Source organism: Jaculus jaculus, chromosome X (assembly GCF_020740685.1).
Source record: "Jaculus jaculus isolate mJacJac1 chromosome X, mJacJac1.mat.Y.cur, whole genome shotgun sequence".
Classification (NCBI taxonomy): Eukaryota; Metazoa; Chordata; class Mammalia; order Rodentia; family Dipodidae; genus Jaculus; species Jaculus jaculus.
In genome coordinates, this window is record NC_059125.1 from 9516243 (window position 1) to 9542552 (window position 26310).

General features: G+C 40.2%; 1 protein-coding gene across 2 annotated transcripts in view; it reads left to right on the top strand.

The window, feature by feature from the left end:
* Positions 1-26310, top strand: part of Ace2 (angiotensin converting enzyme 2) — a 57680-nt gene that overhangs the window by 27021 nt on the left and 4349 nt on the right. For both annotated transcript variants that reach the window (XM_004671466.3, XM_045140273.1), the window contains 9 exons: positions 3885-4054; positions 7368-7594; positions 13720-13864; positions 15371-15469; positions 16818-16940; positions 17323-17495; positions 18283-18341; positions 22711-22811; positions 24141-24257. In XM_004671466.3, coding sequence (XP_004671523.1) covers positions 3885-4054; positions 7368-7594; positions 13720-13864; positions 15371-15469; positions 16818-16940; positions 17323-17495; positions 18283-18341; positions 22711-22811; positions 24141-24257 — 1214 coding nt within the window. The remainder of the gene's footprint in view (positions 1-3884; positions 4055-7367; positions 7595-13719; positions 13865-15370; positions 15470-16817; positions 16941-17322; positions 17496-18282; positions 18342-22710; positions 22812-24140; positions 24258-26310) is intronic.

Sequence of the window (26310 nt, forward strand, 5' to 3'; positions counted from 1 at the left end):
AGTCTTTGGCTTAGAACCTCTAATATTTCCAGTGTGTTTTTCTATCTACTCATTTTTTTTTTTTCTAGAGGGAGGATTTTGCTCTAGCCCAGGCTGACCTGGAATTCACTCTGTAGTCTCAGGGTAGCCTTGAACTCCTCCTACCTTGGCTTCCCAAGTGCTGGGATTAAAGGCATGTGCCACCATGCCCAGCCCTTCTATTTATTAATTCTTTATTCAATATATATTACTTGTGCTTACCAGTCTGTAATGTTTTGTTCATTCTTATAAAGAACATCATATTTAAAAAATTCTTAAAATTTATATGGCACAACAACAACAACAAAACCCAAATAGCCAAAGCACTCTTGAGCAAAAAAGAATAAAGCAAGAGTAATTACACTATGTGACTTCAAAACATGCTACAAAGCAATTTCAATCAAGTGGCATTGGCATAAAAATAGACATACAGAACAATGGAACATAATAGAGCCTAGAAACAAACCCATGCATCTATTTCCATTTGATTTTCAACAAAGGTGCTAAAACATACATTAGAGAAGGGCTCTATATTCAATAAACAATGTTGGGGAAATTGGATGTCTACATGCAGAAGAATGATAGTAAATCTTTATCTCTCCCCAGTTCCAAAAATCCACTCAAAATGGATAACTGTCTGACAATGGCTAATACCCAGAATATATAATGAAATACCAAAATATATAAAAACACATAATCAGATTAAAAATAGGCAAAGTACCTTACAAGGCATTTCTTAAAAGGATGCATACGAATGAGGAATAGTACATAAAATGCTCAACATCAATATTACCAGGCAAATACAATTCAAAACTAAAGTGAGATATGAGTTCACTATAGTGACAACAAATATCAAGTGCTGGTGAAGATGAAGAGCAAAGAGAACCCTTCCACACTGACTTGGGATTGCAAGTTGGTACAACCATTATGGAAAACAGCATGTCACTTCCTCAAGAAATTAAAAATTAAAAATACAACAACTATACAGTCCAGCAGCCCCACTCCTGGATGTACATCTAAAGAAATCAGTTTGACAAAGAGACAGCTGACTCCCATGTTTATTGTAACACTTTAAAATATTTTATTTACATATTTGAGAGAGAGAGATTGAGAGAAAGTGAGAGAAAAAAGACCAAAAGAGAGAATATGGGCATGCCAATGCCTCTTGCCAGTGCAAGTGAACTCCAGATGTGTGCATCACTTTGTGCATCTAGCTTTATTTGGGTAATAGGGAATCAAACCTAGGCTGTCAGGCTTTGCAAACAAGTGCCTTTAACCACTAAGAACCCCCCTCCATCCCTTATTGTAGCACTTTTTACACTATCCAAGAAATACAGACAATTCAATAGTTTATCAGTGGGTGAATAGATAAGGAAAATGTGGCATGTGTGTACAGTGAGATATTATTCAGCCATAAAAGACTGAATGGATGGAACTGTGGTGCTAAAAAGCTAATATCATAGAAGCTGAGAGTAGTATGATACTCACCAGAGGCTGAGGAATGTATGAGGGAAAGTAAGGAAAGGGACTGAGGAATCATAAAATAAGACTAAGGATGTACAGTACAGTGACTATAGATAATGATAATATGCTGTATATTTTGACAAACTAGAAAATTTTTAATTATTTTTCTGTTAAAAAGTGACAACTGTTGAAGAATATATATTTTATCATAACTTGAATATTATACAATGTAAGAAAACATCACATCAGGGCTGGGGATTAAGATCAGTTGTAGAGAGCTGGGCGTGTTGGCACATGCCTTTAATCCCAGCCCTCAGGAAGCTGAGGTAGGAGGATTGCCATGAGTTTGAGGTCACCTTGAGACTACATAGTGAATTCCAGGTCAATCTAGAGTAAAACCGTACCTAGAAAAACAAACAACAAAAGAATTCAGTGGTAGAGTGCTTGCCTCGGATACACAGGACCCTGAATTCAATACCCAGCACCCTCCCAAGTCACATCATACTCCAGTGTACTGGTTTGAATATGAAATGTCCCCAATAGCCTCATATGTTTGTGATCAAACCTCATACTTACTTAGTCCCCAGCTGATGAAGCCTTGCTGGAGAAGGTGGGTCACTGGGGATGAAGCCTTGAGTTTTGTATAGCCCAGCTCTCCCTTTGCCAGAGCTATCTGTCTCTTGCTGCTCCCTCCCAGCTGCTTTAAGAAGATGTGATGCCAAGCCTCTGCTCTGCCATGCCATAATGAACTTCCCTTTGAGACTATTGAGACTATCAGCCAAAATAAACTTTTTTTTTTCCTATCAGCTGTTACTGATCAGATGCCTTCCCCCAGTAATGATAAAGTAACTGCAACATCCAGAAACATGTACAACTTTATTTTTATGCATGAGGAAAATATTAATTAAACTTAAAATGAAAGAATGCCCTTCTCATCAATACCATCTGCCTGATATTAACCCTTTAAAGGCCAATAGTACTTTCAAAAACATACTCTCAATATTCTGTTTCTTATTGCCAGGATTGATATATGAGAAAAGCTCAAGTTGGATCATGTTCAAGATTGGAAGTGTTCTGTGTTACTAAAAACAATTGATGGCACTAACTACTGAAATTCAGCTTTCCAGATATGGGTTTTATTACCTTGGCAAATGTGGTTGTCTCCTGAGACATTAGTTTCAACAAGTTTTCCAGGTGTCACATGCCAGTGGTTATCTCTATCTAGTTTCGAAGCATTCTCAAAGTTCAGATGCCATACACAACATGAAACTCAGATACTCATTGAATTCAAGGCCACCTCCATTGTTGCTTCCACCAAGTCAAATATAGGGCCTTGACCCTAAAAGAGCTCAGTGACTGTTGGCCAAGTTGAATCATATTTAGCAAAAAGAATGTCATATTTTTGTGCTTATAACATAAATTTTATGTTTACATATATGTTATATATTAATATAAATTTAATGTATAAATTTTGCATTTGTTTGTATAATAAAGAAACGTGGGCAGGGGTATAGCTCAGTGGTAAAACTACTTTTAGTAGGTGCAAGGCTTTGGGATTGATTCCCACAATATTCAAATTCCAAGAATAAAGACAAAAATATCACATGTCATCTGAGTAGTTTATATTTTAATTTGTAGCTAAGGGAATGTGTTAGCAGTTAAAGGCACTTGCTCACAAAGCCTGACAGCCCAGGTTTGATTCCACAGTATGCACATAAAGCCAGATGCACAAAGTAGTGTTGCTTGTATCTGGAGTTTGTTTACAGCAGAAAGAGTCCCTGAAAATTCATGCTCTCTCTTTCTTGTTCTCTATCTCCTTAAAATAATTTAAAAAAATATTTTACTTTTTCAATGAATATTTCATTGTATTGTATAATATCAATATGATGTCTTTAAATATAATTTTGGAGACTACATACTTTCCATTCTATAATGGTCTCATTACTTAACAATTTTAATGATTATTTTCTCATATCCTATTAAAAATCATAGTCAATGGGCTGCAGAGATGGCTTAGCAGTTAAGGCACTTGCCTGCAAAGCCAAAAGATGCAGGTTCTAGTCCCCAGTACCAGCATAAGCCAGATGCACAAGGTGGCACATGCATCCGGAGTTCATTTGTAGCAGGTGAAGGCCCTAGTGCACCCGTTCTTTCTCTCTCTCTCTGTCTTTCTGTCTCTCAAATAAACAAATAAAAATGAATAAAATTGCAATGTAATCCTTTGACCTAATTTTTGATAATTTACTAGGTTAATTCCTTAGAGAGAGGATTATGGAGTCAAAGAGTCTAAACATTTCAAAAGTTGCCCATGCATGTTGTTCAATCCTCTTTTGAAAAGATGATGCCAACAGAAAAGTCCTATTATTTTACTACTAGGATTAAATTCTTTTTCTTTTTTCCAGGGCTGGGATGCAGACAGGATATTCAAGGAGGCAGAGAAGTTCTTTGTTTCTGTTGGCCTTCCTCCTATGACTCAAGGATTCTGGGAAAACTCCATGCTAACTGAGCCAGGGGATGGCCGGCAAGTGGTCTGCCATCCCACAGCTTGGGAACTGGGGAAAAACGACTTCAGGTAGTTGGTCTGATATTTTTAATGTAGATACAGAATGGAACAATGAAGGCGTGGGTTTCCTCTTTGCTTCTCTGAGTATCCAAGTTAATGAATGCTCTTTGCACAAAGGCCAGGAGTCCAAAAGAACACATTTAATTTTCTCAGGGGAACAAGAAGATTGCCTACAGACCTTAAGTTGACTTGTAGATAGATAACTCAGGCCTCATTTGAAATATCATATGCTCTGTAGAGTTGCATGGTGCCCCTATTAGGAGAGATTTGGTGCTAAGAATTATAAAAGATGAGCATAGGAATCAGACATTGATCTTCTTGTCTGTGATTCACTCTTGTCAATGAGACAGGAATAAATGAGTCACAAGCCGAACAAAAGGGAGAAAGTAGGACATGTCATAAGAGAAATGCAAGGATTGCTTTATGGAGAACTGAGAGAGGCAAATTGGCTACCCTGGAATAGAAGACAAGATTAGACAGGGCTTTGTGGGTGACATTGGAATCGGACTTGAAATATAAGAAGGGGTTGGAGGAGTGCAAGTGGGAGAGCAGAGGGACCAGATGCAGAGAGAGAGAGAGAGAGAGAAAGAGAGAGAGCGAGAGAGAGAGAGGCAGGACCTGGTGTGTGCTGAAGTAAGCAAGTTAGACTAGAACAGTAAATTATGTACAGGATAGCCTGTGATGTGGCAGAATGAGCATAGGCTTTGGAATCCTAGGTGTGTCACTTCATGATTAGGCAACCTTGGACAGAGTAATCTTCTTAGGTTTCCATTTCCTTATCTGTAAAGCAGAACAGTAATTTCCAGGTTGTAGATTTGTGCTTTAGGTTAGGTTTCCTAATATGGGCTGGAGATTTTTGTTCAACTTCTTCATTCACTGAGTGACAGTTCTCAGGCAATGGGTCACTGAGAGCACAAGGCTGGGATAGGGCAAGGATGGAAGTAAACACTTGGCCTCAGCCTGATCCCATGAACTCTCTAGAGCTCCCAGTTGAATTGGAGCTGGTCACACCTAGAGAAAAGGGGGCTGGCCTCTTATACCATCTCTTAGTCAGTCATTGGCTATGAGCTGCCCCAAAAGATGGGGAGATAAAACTTCCTGGTAGAGGATAGAGAGCAACTAAATTAGAAAAGAAGTTGGGGGGGGGGGGCTCAAGAGATGGTTTAGTGGTTAAGGCACTTGCCAGCAAAGCCGAAGCACTCAGGTTCAATTCCTCAATATCCACATAAAGCCAGATGCACAAGGTAGTACATGTATCTGGAGTTCATGTTCAGTGGCTAGAAGCCCTATAGCAGCCCATTCGCTCTCTGTCTGCCTCTTCCTCTATCTCTCTTATATAAATAAATAAATAAATAAATAAATACACACACACACACACACATATATATATAGGAAAGAAAAGCAGGTTGGGGTTATATTGTGCGGGATAAGTTTGAGTTTATGAGGTTGAGTTGATTCTTGAGTAGTGGGGAGTCCCTAAAGGGTATTTATCACTGTGGAAGGGTAACATTATAACAATGTTAGGAAAATTCATTTGGAAATCTTTAAAAGTATGACACCTACCCCCAACTGAAACGAGCATGCTCTTGCCAACTGGAAAAGGATCACCACATGATTGTCAAATGCAGTTAAATGTCACATAAATGTCAAATGCAAATCTCAATGGACCACAGCAGCATTAGACAATATTCGCCTACTGTCTTTCAAATATCTCTGATTGCACTTTGTCTCCACTGAGTTATCTTCCTTCTCAATCACTTAGGTATTGGGGCCTCCTAAGACTTATTTATTTATTATTCATTCATTCATCCTTTCTTTATATGTCTGTGAATGTGTGTTCATATGTGTGAGGGTACATGTGCACATGTGAACACTATCCACCTTTTCTTGAGACAGGGTCTCTCATTGACTTGCAATGGTCAACAATTAGGTGGCTAGGGAGCTTCAGCAGCCATCTTTTTTTTGCCTTCCCAGTGCTGGGACTGCAGGTGTGTGCCACCTTGTGTATCTGGCTTGTGTGGGTACTGAGGAATTGAACCTGGGTCTTTAGGTTTTGCAGGCAAGCACCTTAACCACTAAGCCATCTCTCCAGCCCATGCTTGGCATTTTTATTTTCTGTTGATAAAACTCAGGTCTTCATGCTTGTGAAGCAAGCAGTTTACTCAGTGAACTAACTTCCAAGTCCCCTCCTAAGGCATTGTCATTTGTCCTTTTTCTTCCAACTCTGATCTTGTCCGGTGGTCCCATCACACCCATCCCATGGCTTGTATTTTTTTTTAAGATTTTTAAAAATTATTTATTTATTAGAGACAGAGAGAAGGAGAGGGAGAGAGAATAGGAGCATCAAGGCCTCTAGCCACTGCAAAGGAACTCCAGACTCATGTACCACCATGTGCATCTGGTTTACGTGGGACCTGGAGAATCGAACCAGGGTGCTTGGGCTTTGCAGGCACGCGTCTTAACCTCTAAGCCATCTCTCCAGCCCCTATGGCTTGCATTTTAATTGTTCCAAGTCTCAGTTTCCATCCTCTTCTATTTTTGCATCCTAGCTACAGTCAACTATTAGTAATGTTCAGAATGCTATTACTTCCCTAAAGTCTTTATCAGTAGGCATTTCCAGAAATGTCAACCTCTAGCAATTTCTGTGCATTGATCAAGATCAAGATTGCTCACTGTATCCTCAGTTATTTTTTCATGGTACTTGTAGGAGGCTCTGCCTGTATTCACTCATCTTCTGCACCTGGCTATTTTTACCGATCCCTTCCATAAAACTGTGCCTCTGAGTTTTGTAGTAAAGAGTAGGGAATAGGATTCAACATTACCCATCACTTTATGCTGAACAACTGGGACATAGAACATAAGAGATAGGTACTCAAAATTCAATGGTAAATAAGTCTTAGAAAGAGAGTTCATGCTATTATTACCCCCATACAATTGTACTATGGTGATTAAGTGAACCTTAACACTCATTTAAAAATTATTTTAAAAAATATTTGACTTGGACTGGGGGGATAGCTCTGTTGGTACAGTGCTTGCCTTGTAAGCATGAGGAACTTAGTTCAAGCCCCAGATCCCATTGGAAAAAAAAATATTTTACTTATTTGAGAGAAAGAAACAGGCAGATAGAGAGAGAGTGGGCATACCAGGGCCTCTAGCCACTGCAAACAAACTCTAGACATATATGTCACTCTGTACATCTGACATTACATGGGTCCTGGGGAATTGAACCTGGGTCCTTTGGCTTTGCAAGCAAGTGCCTTAGCCATTAAGCCATCTCTCCAGGTTCTTAAAATTCATTTTAATCTTTCCCATTTTCATGCAGAATCAAGATGTGTACAAAGGTGACAATGGACAACTTTCTGACAGCCCACCACGAGATGGGACACATCCAGTATGACATGGCATATGCCACACAACCTTTCCTGCTAAGAAATGGAGCCAATGAAGGGTTCCATGAAGCTGTTGGGGAAATCATGTCACTCTCTGCCGCTACACCTAAGCATCTGAAATCTATTGGTCTTCTGCCACCTGGTTTCCGTGATGATAATGGTACATTTTTTTCATTGCTTAATTTTTGGGGGAGGAGTTATTAATCTCATATGGAAAAAGATATTTATTATCATGTGCATAAAACACATGCTTCCCTTTGCTACCTATGGTATAATATGTTTATAGGCAACTAGGAATTGGTAATGGCAAAAATTATGGGTTTTTTAAGTATTATGATAACATGTCACCTTGTGCTTTTGTGCTTTTATTTTTATTTTTATTTTTTGGTTTTCTAAGGTAGGGTCTCACTCTAGCTCAGGCTGACCTGGAATTCACCATGTAGTCTCAGGGTGGCCTCGAACTCTCGGCGATCTTCCTACCTCTGCCTCCCGAGTGCTGGTTTTGTGATTTTAAACAGGAATAAGAGAAGTAACTGAATGGTCTTGGGGCCATAAGAATAGAATTTTTTTTTAAAAGGGATTTTTATTTATTTTAAATGTATTGTATTTATTTATGAGAGAGAGAGAGAGAGAGAGAGAGAGAGAGAGAGAATGAATGAATAGGCACACCAGGGCCTCCAGCCATTGCAAACGAATTCCAGACATATGTGCCCCCTTGTGCATCTGGGTTACGTGGGTCCCAGAGAGTCGAACTTGGATCCTTTTGCTTTGCAGGCAAATGCCTTAACCGCTAAGCCATCTCTCCAGCTCCAAAATAGAAGTTGATGGGCTTTTTGAAGATGCTGAAACAGCTCCATAGAACTGAAATGGCTTGTCCAAAGTCACTCAGTTAATAAGTGTCAGGCTTCTAAATAGATGGCTCTTGTTCTAGGTCAAAACTTCCCAAAATGTTAGAATTGAACTGATTCTAAAAACCATTCTACAGAAGAGCAACCTGAAGAAAAGAGAGGACAAGAGTTTGAGGGCAAAAAGCAATAGAATGGCTGCTATAGAATCAGAGTCTTAGTCTAAAGCCTTTCCTTCAACTATGCAAAGCAAAGTATAGCTTGAAACTCAGGAGTTCTTAAAGAATAGGTGACGGAGCATCCCCCTTTGGAAGTGAGTGAAACATTTTGTTCATTTGGTTCAAGTACAATTTGCTCTGTGACATCCCCATTTTTGTCTGTGGCAGCTCACTTTGCCTGAGGCAGCTCATTTGTCCTTTGGATGGCTGGGACCTGATGAAACACAAATCAGGAGATCCAGATTTTTCAGTGAAGATACTATGGCTTTAGGAAACAGAGAGCAATTAGAGCCTAATACCTTTACCTCTTCTAGGTACTTCTCACCCCTAATTTTCATTATACATGACATAACCATTGGTTCTTCTCCTGAAGCATTAGCTTCATGAGTCCCATCCTTGATCACTTTACCTTGATCACTGGCTCCAAACCCATAGCGATCTCACAAGAGTCTAAGAGTGATCCAATGGCAAGCCATCATAAGTCTGAAATACTTGCCATAAATATATAACCAGTAGATTGTAGGCTGATGGTGACATTTTCCAGTGAAGAGAGAAATAAAAGAAAGGTAATTAATGGTATCCATGCTTCCTAATTTAAAAATATGATTTATTTAAGTCAATGAACAGACAATTATTATTGTATCACTTTTCACTATATAAATATACCTTAGTATTAGGCAAAGATGAAGAAATCAATATATTTGTTGCTTTTTAAAAATATTTTGGGCTAAAGGGATGGATCAGCAGTTAAGGTGCATGCCTGCAAAGCCTGATGACCTGAGTTCAGTTCCCCAGTGTACAAGTAAAACTAGAGACACAAAGTGGCACATGCATCTAGAATTTGTTTGCAGTGGCCAGAAGCCCTGGTGCACCCATGCTTTCTCTCTCTCTCTCTCTTTCTCCCCCCCTTGGAAATAAATAAATGAAATAAAAATGATTTATTTTTAAGGAGAGAAGAGAGAGAGAAAGAGAGAGAGAGAGAGAGAGAGAGAGAGAGATTGAAATGGGAGTGTCAGGGCCTCTTGCCACTGCAAATGAACTTCAGACACATGCTCCACTTTGCACATCTGGCTTTACATGGATACTGGGGAATCAAACCCAGGCCAGCTAACTTTATGGGCAAGTGCCCTTAACTGCTGACCTATCTCCCCAGCTCATCAGTATGGTTCTTAAAATGGTACTAGACATGATTAAACCACTGGCTTGAAAAGCAGTCCTTTCTGACTCTGATCCTGACTTATGAATGACGTTAAATGACTTAATTCCTTTATCTCTGTCCTCTTTCCCTTCTTTCCTTTCTTTTCTTTTTTGTTTGTGTGTTTTATTTTATGAGACAAGGCCTCATTCTGTAGCCAGGCTGTCCTGCAACTCACAAATGCTTCTATCTCAGTTTCCTGAGTGCTGAGATTCCAGGCATGAACCGTCACACCTGGATGTTTATTTTTCTAGACATATTTATTGTGCAAGACATTGTTTTCTAGACTAGAGATACAGTGATGTGCAGAGTCAATAACATTCTCTCTACGTTCATTTTGGTGAGCTGTTGTAAGCCAAAGATGAGCTCTACTGCCTTTTTATGTCACGAACAAAGGAGATTGATGTTGTCTGATGTATAAGCTTTAAAATTCTTGCTAAGGAAGATAGCAGTACATTTGTAGTTCATTGGATTTTTGGTTATCCAGTGACGAGAGCTTTCTAGGGAGGTCTGTGTATTTATTTATTTATAATTAAATTTATCTTTATTTAAAATACCTTTATTATTTATTTACTAGAGAGAAAGAGAGAGAGACAGAAAACGAGAGTGAGAGAGGAAGAGAAAGAGAGTGGATGTTCCAGGGCCTCTTGCTACTGCAATTGAATTCCAGACACATGCACCACTTTGTGCATCTGGCTTTTTATGTGTATACTGGGGAATTGAATCTGGGTCAGCAGGCTTTGCAAACAAGCACATTTAACTGCTGGGCCATCTCCTCAGCCCAAATTTATTAGTTAGCATATAAAAACATGAAAGCGGCTACTGGAGAGATAGCTCAGTGGTTAAAGTGTTTGGCATGCAAGCATGAGGACCTAGGTTCAGATCCCCAGCACCCACATAAGAAGCCAGGCAGGACTGGAGGGATGGCTTAGCAGTTAAGGCATTTGCCTGCAAAGCCAAAGGACCCAGGTTCGATTCCCCAGGACCCACGTTAGCCAGATGCACAAGGGAGCACACGCATCTGGAGTTCATTTACAGTGGCTGGAGGCCCTGGCGCTCCCATTCTCTCTCTCGCTTTCTTTGTCAAATAAATAAATATAAAATATTTTTTAGGGTTGGAGAGATGGCTTAGCAGTTAAGCACTTGCCTGTGGAGCCTAAGGACCCTGGTTCGAGGCTGGATTCCCCAGGACCCACGTTAGCCAGATGCACAAGTGGGCACAAGCATCTGGATTTCGTTTGTAGTGGCTGGAGGCCCTGGCTCACACATTCTCTTTTCTCTCTCTCTCTTTTTGTCTCTTTATCTCTCTGTCTCTTTCTCTCTCTGTCGCTCTCAAATAAATAAATTAATTAATTTTAAAAAAGTTTTGAAATATTAAAAAAAAAGCCACTCACAATGGTAATTTCTATAATCCCAGTGCTGGGGAAGCAGAGACAGAAGGGTCCCTGGGGCTTGCTGGCTTCCTTTGTACTAAAATTGGTGCGCTCCAGGTTTAGGGAGAGACCCTGTCTCAAAAATAAGGTGAAGTGTGATTGAAGAAGACACCTGACATTGACCTCTGGTCATATGCATGTACATACATATATGGACACACACATGCTCCTGCATACATCTGCAACATACACTGGCAAAACAATAAAAGTTGTATGTTAATGGAGTAGCATGATGTTTTGATACAAGTTTAATTTTATAATGTTTAAATCAGAGTAACGTATCTATTTCCACAAACATCATTTTTCTATGAAAATTTTCTAAATGCTTTCTTCTATCTTTTTTTTCAGAGCTGGTAATGGAATGCAGGGCCACACACATGCTAAACGAATATTTTATCACGGAGCTACACCCCCAGTCCTGTTCTAGCCTTATTTTTCAAAGAAATTTTATTTATTTATTAGAGAGAGAGAGAGAGAGAGAGAGAGAGAGAGAGAGAGAGAGAGAATGGGTGCATCAGGGCCTCCAGACACTGCAAATGAACTCTAGATGAGTGCGCCCCCTTGTGCATCTGGAGTATGTGAGTCCTGGGTAATTGGGCTTGGGTCCTTTGGCTTTGCAGGCAAATGCCTTAACCACTAAGAAATCTCTCCAGCCCTCGCCTAGCTTTTTTGAAATGCATAGTACATTATTATTATATATGTAAGTAACCTACTGTACACAATATATTTAATTTTTAATTTTTGCCCTTCCCTAGTTTGCAGGCTTTTCACCACATCTGTTTAATGTTTGCTTATTTACCAAGGACTCACAGAGAGCATTATGCAGCAGACACTGGACTAGGTATACAGTCTCGAATGAGACATTCACAGTCACTGCCTTCATGAAGCTTTCAAGAATAAACAGTATGACTGGGAAAGGAGATGAAATTGCCCTAATTAACTCTGATAAGGGGATATTTAAAGAAGCCAAATGAAACTAGTGAAAAGTATGGATTAAAGTTAATTTGTGGATTTTTGCTTACCTGTTCTTTCCCCTGTTTTAACTCCCTCTGGAGTTCATTTGCAGTGGCTGGAGGCCCTGGTGCGCCCATTCTCTCTGTATCTGTCTGTACCTCTCTTCTTCCTTCTCTCTCAAATAAATAAATAAATAACATATTAAACAAAACTAAACTAAATCTCTCAGCTGAGAAAGGAATATATGCATATTATTGTATATTTCTTTTTATTTATTATTATTATTATTATTTTGTTTTTCAAGGTAGGATTTCACTCTAGCTCAGGCTGACCTGGATTTCACTATAAAGTCTCAGGGTGGCCTTGAACTGATGGGGTGATCGTTTTACCTCTGCCTCCTGAGTACTGGGATTAAAGACATGTGCCAATCACACCTGGCTCATTGTATATTTCTTGATGAATAATAGTTTGAGATTGGGAAAGTTCTTTTTTAATTTTTATTTATTTATTTATTTGACAGAGAAAGAGGGAGGGAGGGAGGAAGGGAGGGAGGGAGGGAGAGAGAGAGAGAGAGAGAGAGAGAGAGAGAGAATGAGAATAGGTATTCCAGGGCCTCCAGCCAGGGCAAATGAACTCCAGACACGTGTACCCATTTGTGCATTTGGCTAACGTGGGTCCTGGGGAAACAAACCGGGGTCCTTTGGCTTTGCAGGCAAATGCCTTAACTGCTAAGCCTCCGTCCAGCCCTTTCTTTTTGTTATTGTCAACTTCCATAATTGTAGACAATAACCCATGGTAATTCCCTCCCTCTCCTCACTTTCCCCTTTGAAACTCCACTCTCCATCATATCCCCTCCTCCTCTCAACCAGTCTCTCTTTTATTTTGATGTTATGATCTTTTCCTCTTAATATGATGGTCTTGTGTACTAGTGTCAGGGACTCTAAAGTCATGGATATCCAGGAGGAGCACCTTTTTTTATTTGAGAGAGAGAGAGAGAGAGAGAGAGAGAGAGAGAGAGAGAGAGAGAGACAGACAGAATTGGTGCGCCAGGGCATCAGCCTCTGCAATTGAACTCCAGACACTTATGCCACCTAGTGGGCATGTGCAACCTTGCACTTGCCTCACTTTTGTGTGACTGGCTTACATGGGATCTATAGAGTGGAACATGAGTCCTTAGGCTTCACTGGCAAGTGCCTTAAGTGCTAATCCATCTCTCCAGCTCAGGAAAGTTATTTTTTTTAAATATTTCAAATTATTTATTTGTGTGTGTGTGTGTGTGTATGCACTTGTGCAAATGTGTTCATGTATGAATGCTGGCACACATGTGGAGGTCAGAAGACAACTTTTGATCTTTCCTTGTCATTCCACCTTATTTGAGGCAGGGTTTCTCTTGCTCTTGCATTGCTGTTGTTACAATTCTTATTGTACTCACTGAGAGCTTTCAGAAAATCCTTCTGTCTCCACCTCCTATTTTACAGTCAGTCTTCTGGGATTACAGATCAAGATCAAACTCAGGTACTCAGGTTGTAGCAGCAAACACTGAACTATCTCTCTAGCCTGGGAATTTTTTTGTTTTTAAATCAGAAAACTTCTACTTTTATGTTTATCTTAATAATTGCAATTTTCCATTTTACTTTCAGAGACAGACATAAACTTCCTACTGAAACAAGCACTGACAATTGTTGGAACTCTACCATTTACTTACATGTTAGAAAAGTGGAGGTGGATGGTTTTTAAAGGCGAAATTCCTAAAAACCAGTGGATGGCAAAGTGGTGGGAGATGAAGTAAGTCAATGAGTATACAAACAATAGAATGTTTTCTTGAGGGTTTACTGTTTATTTAAAAGTATTTGACTGAGCTATAGGGATGGCTTAGTGGTTATGGTGTTTGCCTGCAAAGCCAAAGACCCTTGTTCTATTCCCCAGGACCCATGTTAACTAGATGCACAAGGGGACACACATATCTGGAGTTCATCTGCAGTGGCTGAAGGCCCTGGAGTGCCCATTCTCTCTCTCTCTCTCTTTCTCTGTCAAATAAATGAATAAAAAGTAAATAAAAATTTAAAAGTGTTTGACTGACCTATACTCCCCCCACACACACATACACTGACATCTGTATTATTTATAGTACATTGCCCAAGGGCTTTCCAAGGGCACCAGAACCCATAAATGGCAGGAGGGACTGAGAAACTAATGCTACCTCCATCACCCCTCAAGCAATGATGGATCGGTTGGTTGATTAATAATGCTTCAGCTCTCATAGCAATTCCTCTATATGGCATCCCAGAGTTCCTCAGTGAGAATAAGATGAGATTACTTACAGGAGTAACTCACTTGATCACACATAATTTTTGGTGATGAGGGCCGCTTTTCTTTCTTTATTTTTTTTTTAAGTTTATTGAGAGAGAGAGAGAATGAATGGGCATGCCAGGTCCTTCAGCCACTGCAGACAAACTCCAGACCCATGTGCCAACTTGTGCATCTGGCTTACATGGGTCCTGGGGAGTTGAATCTGGATCTTTTTGCTTCACAACCAAGTGCCTTAACCACTAAGCAATCTCTCCAGCTCTGAGGGGCTGCTTTATTTCCTTACTTCTTTACTCTTTTGCTGATGCCCCCTGGGCTCCTTTCCCAAGACCTTGTCTCAGTAGTGTGTGTGTGTGTGTGTGTGTGTGTGTGTGTGTGTGTGTGTGTGTTTTAATCTGGGAGGTGACATAGGAAAAGTAAAGTGTGATCAATCAAGAAGTGTTTCTAATGATAGATTATAATTGAAGCTGTCCACAATGATCTATTACTTAAAGCTTCCTACAAACAGCTCATAACCACAAAGGATAAACCTGTATTTCTTTCAAATAAGGCTTGACATATAATTTGTCTACTTTTTTTCTGGCTGGGCTAATTTTTGGATCTCTTTTAGTTTATTTTAAAGATGAATGTGGGAGTTGGACCTTTAAAAGTAATTCATTACTGCATGAATTGCCCCGTTAGTCATTGATCAAACAGAAATGAACTCTCTCCTTAGTGTTGGGCACAATGTTTGGCACTGGAACTATGAAGATGACCAAAACACAGTTCCATCCTCTTGGAGCCCAAGTCTCCATGGCCAGGAGGAGGTGTGTGTGAAATACTGTAACACTTCCTTTTCTGATTTTTACACTGTTTTTATTACACCTGATAGCCAACTCCAATGTAAATAATATTGTCTGAAGGAAATGCTCTAGTTGAGCTCACCTGTTCTTTGGCATGATGGTTGACCAACTAGTAATGTATATTTCCCTTTGCTTCCCAAAGGCGACAGATAGTTGGCGTGGTGGAACCTCTACCTCGTGATGAAACATACTGTGACCCTGCTGCTCTGTTTCACGTTTCTAATGATTACTCATTCATCCGGTAAATGACAATCTTCTTTTCTCTTTTTAAATTCTAGGGGTTATGGACTATTATGCTATTATGATAATATTGATGACAAATGGGGTTCAACTGAGTGATAATTATATTTGTTCTCTCTCTTTCTTACCATAATCTCAATATAGATGATCAATTTCAATCCAATTTAATCCAACATTTTTTACTGGGTTAAGTAAACTTATATGTATTTATCTCCCCATCACCAAAGAATCAACAGGAACATTTGGAGCAATAACAAGTATAATTTGTGTCATTATTTCTACCAGAGTTCATCATATATTGCTTATTCCTTGTTTGAGACAGGGATTCACTTTACTTTATTTATTTATTTTATTTTTTTTTAATTTTATTTATTTATTTATTTGAGAGGGACAGACACAGAGAGAAAGACAGATAGAGGGAGAGAGAGAGAATGGGTGCGCCAGGGCTTCCAGCCTCTGCAAACGAACTCCAGATGCGTGCGCCCCCTTGTGCATCTGGCTAACGTGGGACCTGGGGAACCGAGCCTTGAACCAGGGTCCTTAGGCTTCACAGGCAAGCGCTTAACCGCTAAGCCATCTCTCCAGCCCTACTTTATTTATTTTGTTTTAATTAGTTTTCTATTCTGCAAGTACAGGCAGTTTGGTACCATTATTAGGCTCATCCGTGACCTACCCCCTCCCCATTGGCCCCTCCTTGATGAGGTATATGGGTCGTGCATTGTGGAGTTAGCCCAAAGTTATTGGTATGATAAATGTCTCTGTATATCATTACCCAACATGTGGCTCTGACATTCTTTCCGTCCCCTCTTCTGCAAAATTTCCCTGAGCCATGTTGGGTTCATTTTTGGTCTGCTTCAGTGATGAGGTGTTGGGGGCCTCTGGGGCTCTGGCTCTCTGATTTGGTAGGCAGGGATTCACTTTATATCTCAGGTAGGCCTCAAGTTTGTGATCTTCCCCTTGAATGAAGGTATTATAGGTGTGTCACTGAAAGGGCATTTTAAAGTTGAAGTCTTAAAAACATATATTTCTCAGCTATTAGCCCCAGATTGTAAATTTCCTGGACCTCACTTTCTGTATTTGCAAAATGATTATATTGTTGACCTGGCATGAGGACCAACTGACATCATTATAGGAAAGGGCTAACGTTTAACAGAGTAGTAATACTGCTTCTTTTATTAGCTGGGACTTAAACTACAAGTCAATTATGATGAATCTGCAGAATTAATGATTGGATCTGGAGTCACTTGTGCTCACAATTTAAATGCATACTCTGACCAATGACTTTACCACATGTGATTTCTTTCTCTCTCTTTTTTTTTTCTTGTTGTTTTTCCTTATCTCTTGTACAGATACTACACAAGGACCATTTACCAATTCCAGTTTCAAGAGGCCCTTTGCCAGGCAGCTAAACATGAAGGTCTGCTGTACCAATGTGACATCTCAAATTCTACTGAAGCTGGGCAAAAATTGCTGTAAGAAATGCCTCCACATATTGAACCTCTCCTAGCACCCAATATTACTCACTTCTATGCCTAGCATTTCATTTGATTTATTTGTCCCCCAAAGAAAAATTAAGACCTCAAAAGTTCCCCAACCAGAAAGTAAATGTTTCAACTGGGATCAAGCAGGAACCTAGTGTATGAGATGGCTGGATGGGCCACCTTTTCTCTCTGTCATGACTACAAAGCAGTAGAAGGAAAGAGGATTGAATCTGTGTAATAATGTGCTGTATTTTCTAATCTGCCAGCAGAAAAATTTATCCAAGCCAACGAAAGGAACTATAGATGGTTGAATAAATACATGTACATCTGGTATCTCTCAAGACACTCTGAACTACCTCTTTTTTTCATGTAGCAATATGCTGCGTCTTGGAAAATCAGAACCCTGGACCTTAGCATTGGAAAATGTAGTAGGAGCAAAAAATATGGATGTAAGACCACTGCTCAAATACTTCGAACCATTGTTCATTTGGTTGAAAGACCAGAACAAGAATTCTTTTGTGGGGTGGAACACTGACTGGAGTCCATGTGAGTGTACACATTGCAATTTGATTTCCTTATTGTCCTTTGGCCCCAGACTTGTGGGGGTTGTGACATGGCTGAGTATGCCTTTCCTCTGCTTTCCACTCTACTTCACACTCTTTCAAGTGTTCTGATACATCTTGTGTTGACAGTAAGTGTGACACTCTCGATTTACAACACTGGAATTCTGTTCTCCAAAGACAAATATTGTTAACAATACAGCATTATTACCTCTTTATGGCAGTTCCTTTCATATTTTTTAAACTTTTTTTTTAATATTTCTGTCTCTCTTCTGTGTATACACCAGGCTATAAGATTTTCTGTCCCTTGAGAAAACAGTTACCCTCTCTCCCATCATTTCTCATTTTCAAAAAGTTCTATTTATCCCCCTCCCCTTTTTTTGAGGTAGGGTCTTGCTCTGGCTCAGGCTGACCTGGAATTCACTATGTAGTCTCAGGGTGGCCTCGAACCCATGGCAATTCTCCTACCTCTGCCTCCTGAGTGTTGGGATTGAAGTTGTGCACCACCGCGCCCAGCTCCCTCCTTTATTGAGGCAGGGTCTAACCTGGCCCAGGCTGACTTGGAACTCACTCTGTAGCCCAGGCTGACCTTGAACTCCTGGTGATCCTCTTACATCAGCCTGAGTGCTGGGATTAAAGGCATGCACCATCCTGCTCATCCATACCTTTAAAAATATTCCTTTGTATAACCACTTCTTGGGAAGGGAAGAAAATGAACACACGTGGTCAAGCTGCTATCTGTAATTAGCTGTCTGCAATTTCTCTTTAATTAGATGCTGATGAAAGCATCAAAGTGAGGATAAGCCTAAAATCAGCTCTTGGAGAAAAAGCAGTGAGTACTCTTGGTGATACATCCACCATTCTCAAGTGCATTCTCTTCCCTTCAGACCCCATTCTAATTTAGTCTGCCATAGGATTCTCTTCTAAACTGAGCCCTGATTTGGTCTTCAGCCTTCGTCTTTAGGGTGTTTTTTATTTTTGCATGTATGTGGGTCCATGTATGTGCATGTGAAGGCCAGATGTTGTTGTTCAGTATCTCTCTCTATTGCCTTCCACCTTATTTATGGAGGCAAGATCTCTCACTGGAACCCATAGCTCTACGATTCAGCTTTCCCAGGGAGACTCTGTCCCTGTTTCCTGATTACTGGGATTACAGGCAAGAATCTATGCCCACTGGGCATTTACGTGGGTGATGGTTCTCATGGTTGGACAGGAAGCACTTTATCCACAGAGCCATCTCTACAGCCCCTTAGTTCTTTTTAAATTATTTTTTTGTTTATTTATTTTTACTTATTTATTTGAGAGCGACAGACAGAGAGAGAAAAAGGCAGATAGAGAGTGAATGGGCACACCAGGGCCTCCAGGCACTGCAAACGAACTCCAGATGCATGCGCCCCTTTGTGCATCTGGCTTATGTGGGTCCTGGGAAATTGAGTCTCGAACCAGGGTCCTTAGGCTTCACAGGCCAGCGCTTACCCACGAAGCCATCTCTCCATCCGCCCCCCCCCAGTTCTTTTTGAAGTAACCCATTTCTATTGTATAGGCACTGCCTAATTTTTACTTATTCCCTTGAACATGTTATGAAGAACAGTGCAAAACATCTATAGTGATCCTTAACTATCCATCCTTCCAATGGACTCTTACCACTGTTACTTGTACTCAGGGAAGAAGACACAGTGATATATTGAGAAATTGTTTTCAGAAACAATATGTTTAGGTTTTTGGTTTGTTTTGCTATCTCATTTAACCACCTGTAACTTAGCTCTTTCCAGAGTATGGTCCATGGACCAAGAGCATTCAAATCTGGATGCTTGTTTAAAAATGAGGATGTCAGCTCCCAGGCCTGTGCATGCTTAACCAGAATCTGCAGTTTTGCAAGCCTTCCAGGTGATCTGCATGCACAGTAATGGCTGGGAAGCTCCGATTTTGAATGCTACATCGGAAACTTGGCTGTATATTAGAGTCACACGGGGAGTTTTTGAAATATCAGTGCATGGACTCCATCCCTAGAGACACTGGTTTTAATTGTTCTGAGGTGTGGCACCAATATTTGGGTATTATCAGTTTTAAAATCTCCCCCAGACAATTCTGAGTTCAACGAAGTCTGAGAACCACTGACTTGGAGATGCTTTGGGGGGTAAGAAAGTACTGTAGAGGGAATCTTACTACTATCCCTAACTTAGTGAATTAGTTTTGTTCACTATTCTGCTCTCCTGAACACCTGTCTCAGCTGATTCATGAGGAAGCCCAGAAAGCAGTAGGTTTTTTTTCTGTTTTTATTTTTTTCTCAATTTTTATTAACGTTTTCCATGATTATCAATGATTATAAAGAGTATCCCATGGTAATACCCTCCCTCCCCTCCCCACTTTCCCCTTTGAAATTCATTCTCAATCTATTCCCTCCCCATCTCAATCAGTCTCTCTTTTATTTTGATGTCATGGTCTTTTCCTCCTCTTATGATGGTCTTGTGTAGGTAGTGTCAGGCACTATGAGGTCATGAATATCCAGGCCATTTTATGTCTGGAGGAGCATGTTGTACGGAGTCCTACCCTTCCTTTGGCTCTTACATTCTTTCTGCCACCTCTTCCACATTAGACCCTGAGCCTTGGAAGGTGTGATCGAGATGTTACTCAGTTCTCCAGCCACTTCTTTCCAGCACTATGATACCTTCTGAATCATCCCAAAGTTACTGCCATCTGAAAAGATAAGATTCTCTACCCAAAGTGAGAGTAGCATTAATATAAGGGTATAAATATTAAGAGCAAAGTGCTTACTAGGCAGTTTGATAAGCATACTATATACATTTTTCCAGACATCAGCAGATGTTACACCCTTAGGGCTCATGACTACCCATGTTTTAAGTTTTCAGTATCAAGGATGTGTTTCCCCCCATGGGAAGTAGTAGTTTTTCAAAGGACATTTTTATTAATGCATATTAATTGGACAAAATAATAGGTTTCATTGAGACTTTCATATATGTACACAGTATGCTCTGATCATGCTCATCATCCTCCATTCTCTTTATTCCTTCCTCCCCACCCTCATTCTTTTCCTCTTTCCAAATAGTACCCCTTTCAGTAATACATTGATTGGAAAGGAGATGACAAGCAAAGACCTGGGTGTATCATAGTAACCCAAAGGCTTTACAGGTTTAGAAGTCAACCTGGGACAATGTGATAAAACAGTACAAGGTACTATAAAAATTGAGTTTCTACCTCTTCTTTTTCCTGAAAAGCTAAATATTGGCCAAGGGTCAAAAACACTTTTAGGGCTGAAGAGATTGCTCAGCAGTTAAAAGTGCTTGCTTACAAAGCCTTATGGCCCTGGGCTCAATTTCCCAGTACCCACGGAAAGACAGATGCACAAATTGGTACATGTGTCTGGAGTTTGTTTGCAGAGGCACACCCATACTCACTCTCTCTGCCTGTCTGTTTCTCTCTCTTAAATAAGGAAATAAAATATTTTAGTATAATTTTATAGATGAGCCATTTAGATATAAATAACAAGTAAAAATTTAACAGAGCAGTCAAAATAGAAGTTCATTGCTTTTCAAAGTCTGAGTTCACATTCCTATTTTTAATATCATCGAGCATCCATGAGATTACTTATCTGTTATACTTTTATTAGCTCTTCATCGGACCAATAACTTTTTTCCAATAAATATTAATCACTGTGGGCAGAGCAGGAATCTTTTCTATTCTGCTTTTTTCCACATTTGTGTTCATGTTCTCTTTCCCTGAATGAGGGATTGGCAAGTAGTCTTCAGAGGATTTGATGGAATAATATTCTGAGTCGGATTCACTCAGTGGCAGTCTGCTTTGCTGGGGCCAGAACTGTACTTTTTGTGGCATATACATAAGGGTCAGGATATCTGACTAATTTAAGATTCTGGATTTAGTACATTATTTTGAGAATTTAGCCTTTAAGTGCTTTAAAAATACAGAAGTACTAACCAGGATATTACTAGTAACAATATCAGGATATAATTATCACTGTTAAGAGCAAACTACCTTCTCAAATCCCAGTGAAATGAACACAATGGTGTTGTGAAATCTTTCAAAACTACTGTTCTCTGAAAGTGAAAGGGGAAACGCAGACCTTGTATTATCCATTGATCTCTACTGCCACCTACTGGAGAAAAAAGTGAATGCTTTATTTTCTAGGCTGCACAAGCCATCTACTCAAAACTGGAAAGCAAGAACACATTACTTTGCTGTTCACAATGTGTTTTTTTTTCTTTTAATATCAAATTTCCCCTCTTCCTCTTTCTCTTTATGCCCTCCTGTTCCTCCTCGTCGTCCTTCCCAGATTCTCATCCAGCCCAGTTGATCTTGAACTCACTATGTAACAAAGCTGTCCTTGAATTCCTGATCCTCCTGTTTCCACCTCCCAAGTGCTGGGATTATCGATGTAAGATACCATACCTAGATCAAATGTCTTTCTTTTAATATACATGCTTAGGAACATATTATCATCATAATAAAACCTAGGTCTATTTCTCTATAGAAGTATAGACAGTTTAAGCAAACCCCTCACCTTTTGGTTGGCTCCCATTTACCAACCTGTCATTAGAGTGCTTCTTTCAGTTTAGATCAAAACAAAGTGAAAAGGCCAGAGGCCCAGAAATTCCTAAAGCATGGTTGGTTGCCTTACTAGCTGGAGTTTATTAGAGCAGCAAATTCACTTAGTGCTGATGTGTTGGAAATCATTGACTTAATAGCTGGGAAGATTGCTCAGTGGATAAAGTGCTTATTTCTCAAGTCCCAGTGCCAGCATTTTGATCCCCAGACTCTTGTGTGAAAGCTGGGAGCCATGTTGGGCTTCTGTAATCCCAGTAAGCTGATGCCAAGATGAGAAGTGAAGACAGAAGTTCCCAGAAGCTCTTGGACCATCTAGTTTAGTGAATGCAGTAGTAAGTGGCAATAATGACACTGAGAGACCCTGGCTCAAAATGAGGCCAAAGGAGACAACTGACACTGAAAATTGTCCTCTGACCTCCAAACACACACCTTGGCACATGTGAGCCCACATTCATGCACATGAACACACACACATACACAATTCATACATATATATGCATCACACACACATATATACAAAATAGCAAGAATCCTTGAAATTGTAACAGCAATGCTTGAGAACCTTTGGGTTTCATGTCTTTTTTATGATCCCTGCTGAGCAATGTTTTCTGAATTTGCAGTATGAATGGAATGACAATGAAATGTACCTGTTCCAGTCATCTGTTGCATATGCCATGAGAGAGTATTTTTCAAAAGTCAAAAACCAGATAATTCCTTTTGGGTAAGTTTATTTGCTAGTTTCTATAAGAGAAATTCTCTTACTTTATTCGATGTGTCCAACCTGCGGCCTGTGGTCGCATGTATCCCAACATAGGTATCAATGTAGCCTGACACATTTGTAGATGACCATGTAATGTATTGACAATGTAGATGTAATGTCAAAAGGTTGGACATCCCTGACAGAATCTGAGGAGCTATTTCTTTAACAGAAATCAGGAAAATCTTTGGAATAGTTTTTAACCTCTGCTGTTGTCCTGGAATTTGGGCTGCTCTATTTCAGGATGCTGGTGGGTTTGTAGTTCTATTTTCTCTTCTCCAAATGCTTTACCCACCTCTAAAAGTGGGAAAAAAAGAAAAGAAATTTGTTTCAATGTTTTCATTGACCTTATGTTCTGGGAATAAGGGAGGAGGGAGAGAAGAAGATGGAGTGGGAGAGACAAAGTACATTGTTTTTGTGGAAATACATGCTGGGGGGAAATACAATAATAGGAAAGAGACTGAGGGGTGCTGGTGTGGATGTAGGGGAGTATTTCAATTTTAGCCAAAATGGTCAGAAAGCAAATTTTACTAAAATCGGAGCCAATATATGAAGCAGGAGGGAGACGCGGGGAGCTGGCAGTGCTGACAGTGGAGAAAATGTTTCAGCTAGGCCAACAGCAGTCACAGTCTCTGGCCGAGAACAGCAGCAAGGCCAGTGGGGCTGGGGAAGTGACTATTAGAAGACAAGGACACATTGTCAGGAGGACAGAGTTTGCGCAGGGTGGGTGGGTAGGAATGAGCAAAGAAAGGTCACGTGGGCCTCAAAACAATTCTGAGGACTTTGGCTCGTATTCAGAGAGATACAAGTCATCATTCAGGGCCTTTTTTTTTTTTTTTTTTTTTTTTTTACAAGGATGACTCCACTCTGGCAGCTGTGAGAGTGTTCCTTTGTCATGTTGTAGAGTAACTCCCACTTTTACCCTCATCCATGGGTACAACTGAGTTTTTTTTTTTTTTTTTTCTGCATGGGGCCAGGCTAGGGAATGAAAACATACCATTCCTATCTGTGACAGTCCACCACATTGCTTTTCACAATCCTGGGTCACCAATGATGCCTTTCAGTTGGCATTTTTATTGAACAAATATGGGTTTGTATGGTAGTAGAACCAATAGTGTCAAACCCTCATATCACAACATTTATATTGTTGACTGCATGCACTTTGAGAAGGGTAAAAGTTTTTTTGTGTGTGTCAATTATATCCTCCCACTGTTCATGTTGTCCCGTCTGTTGCATAATCTCCTTTCTACCAGCAGGGGGAGGCGCAAGATGATTCTTTCTGTTTCTTTTCAGGGTAGAGGATGTAAGGGTGAGTGATCTGAAACCAAGAATCTCCTTCAATTTCATTGTCACTGCACCTAAAAACGTGTCTGACATCATTCCTAGAAGTGACGTTGAAGAGGCTATCAGGTGACATTTTACTTGCAAGAAAACCATATAACAGTGAAGGGACTGATAAACGCAGCAACAAGAAGTGATATTTAATGCTCTCTTTCTGAGTCATTTACATGCTTTAACTCATCCCACAAATCTGACTTTTAAGACCAGAAAAATTCAATAACAAGAACATTGTCTTGATCTGGGGTATCCACTCAATGGAAGGAAGTTCTTAGGGAAGAATTTAGGAATAAGCACTTTATTTGGGAGGCACCCCATGGAGCACCAATAGGAAAGTATTGACAGGAGACAGAGAAGGGAAGAACTGTGACAGATTCCAAGTTCTTGAACAAGTTACCATTGTCACCACTACAGTCTAGTCCTATTAAGGTAACTCTGGGAGACTTTCTGAAGTATGCACCCAAATTTTCTCATCAGAGGGCTGAAGGAGCTCCTTTATTTATTCACCACTTCTGATCCGTCATTGGTTGGGCACTGCTGCCTGGTGACATTAATTCTCCAGCATCTCAGGCAAAGGGAAATAGGTGCTGGCTAAAGAAAGTCTGGCCCTTGTGCATGGAAAATAATAAGTGTAGAAGGGAAATGGACACACATTGTCATCATTTGCTATTGCGACATCAATGTAATATTCAGTGAACTGTCCAAAGGCTGAAATAAGGTTGTCAAGCATTAGAGTCCCAAGGTCCTCCACACTAGGAAAGGGGCTTACTGTGGGTGATGAGTGTTTAGAATAAATAATTTGTTCAGGTTGCCTCAGCTGTTTCCCATAATATATCGGTAGTGGAAAATAGAAAGACCGTATAGATGGTTCTCTTTATCTTAAAAAAAAAAAGGCTCAGGCTGGAGAGATGGCTTAGCAGTTAAGTGCTTGCCTGTGAAGCCTAAGGACCCTGGTTTGAGACTCAATTCCCCAGGACCCATGTTAGCCAGATGCACAAGGGGTTGCAAGTGTTTGGAGTTCGTTTGCAGTGATTGGAAGCCTTGGCACACCCATTCTCTCTCTGCCTCCTTCTTTCTGTCTGTCGCTCTCAAATAAATAAATAAACAAAAATAAAAAAATCATTTTCAAATAAAAGGCTTAGTATGCTCACTGCACTGGGCCTCTCTCTAGGTGGACCTCTTGAACTGCAGCAGTGGATCCAGTTTACCTCTGAAAACAGATTCAAGACTTGCTTGGTTGGAATGCATGACTCAACCATGCTTAGAGATTCACCCTCCTCCTTCCAAATATTTGTGTCTGTGTTAGGGAAAATGCTGGATGAGATCCTCTTAAAAGAGCCTTCTCTTCCTGTATATCTAGCTATAAGCTACAGGGAACCTCAAACTTTCCTTTTCCAGGACTTCCTTGAGAACCAAATCCCTGAGATTGCCAGAGGTTACACAGTTAATTCTTCCCTTTCTGGTAGACTGACCTTCTGGCCTGCAATGTACCTAAGGATTGGAGGCTGTGATTATAGATACTTCAATCTCCAACCCAAAATGTTCCTCATTTTACTGCTTTTGTTTTAAGTAATATTCATCTTTTTTTTTCATAAGCCTGAGCCATTTCCCATCTCAGTGCTGGGGAAATTCACAGTTGCCTCTTTCTTGTATGCTCTCTATGCTATCTCCAAACACTAGTACCTTGAACTTGGAAAAGTCTTCTGCAGAGACTTTGGTGTGAGACAGACATGAGGCATTTGGAGAAGAGAGATAGTTTGTTGGAAAGTCATTGTAGGTATACTCTGGCAGATGGGAACTTCTTGCCAATTATGCTAACTTTGCTTTTAAATACCAACCATTTGCACATTTCCAAAGTTGTGAGACCATTTAAAATTTTTTTTGTTTATTTTTATTTATTTGTTTGAGAGCACAGACAGAGAGAGAAAGAGGTAGATAGAGAGAGAGAGAGAATGGGCGCGCCAGGGCCTCCAGCCACTGTAAACGAACTCCAGATGCGTGCGCCCCCTTGTGCATTTGCCTAACATGGGCCCTGGGGAATTGAGCCTTGAACCAGGGTCCTTAGGCTTCACAGGCAAGCACTTAACCGCTCAGCCATTTCTCCAGCCCAAGACCATTTTTTAAA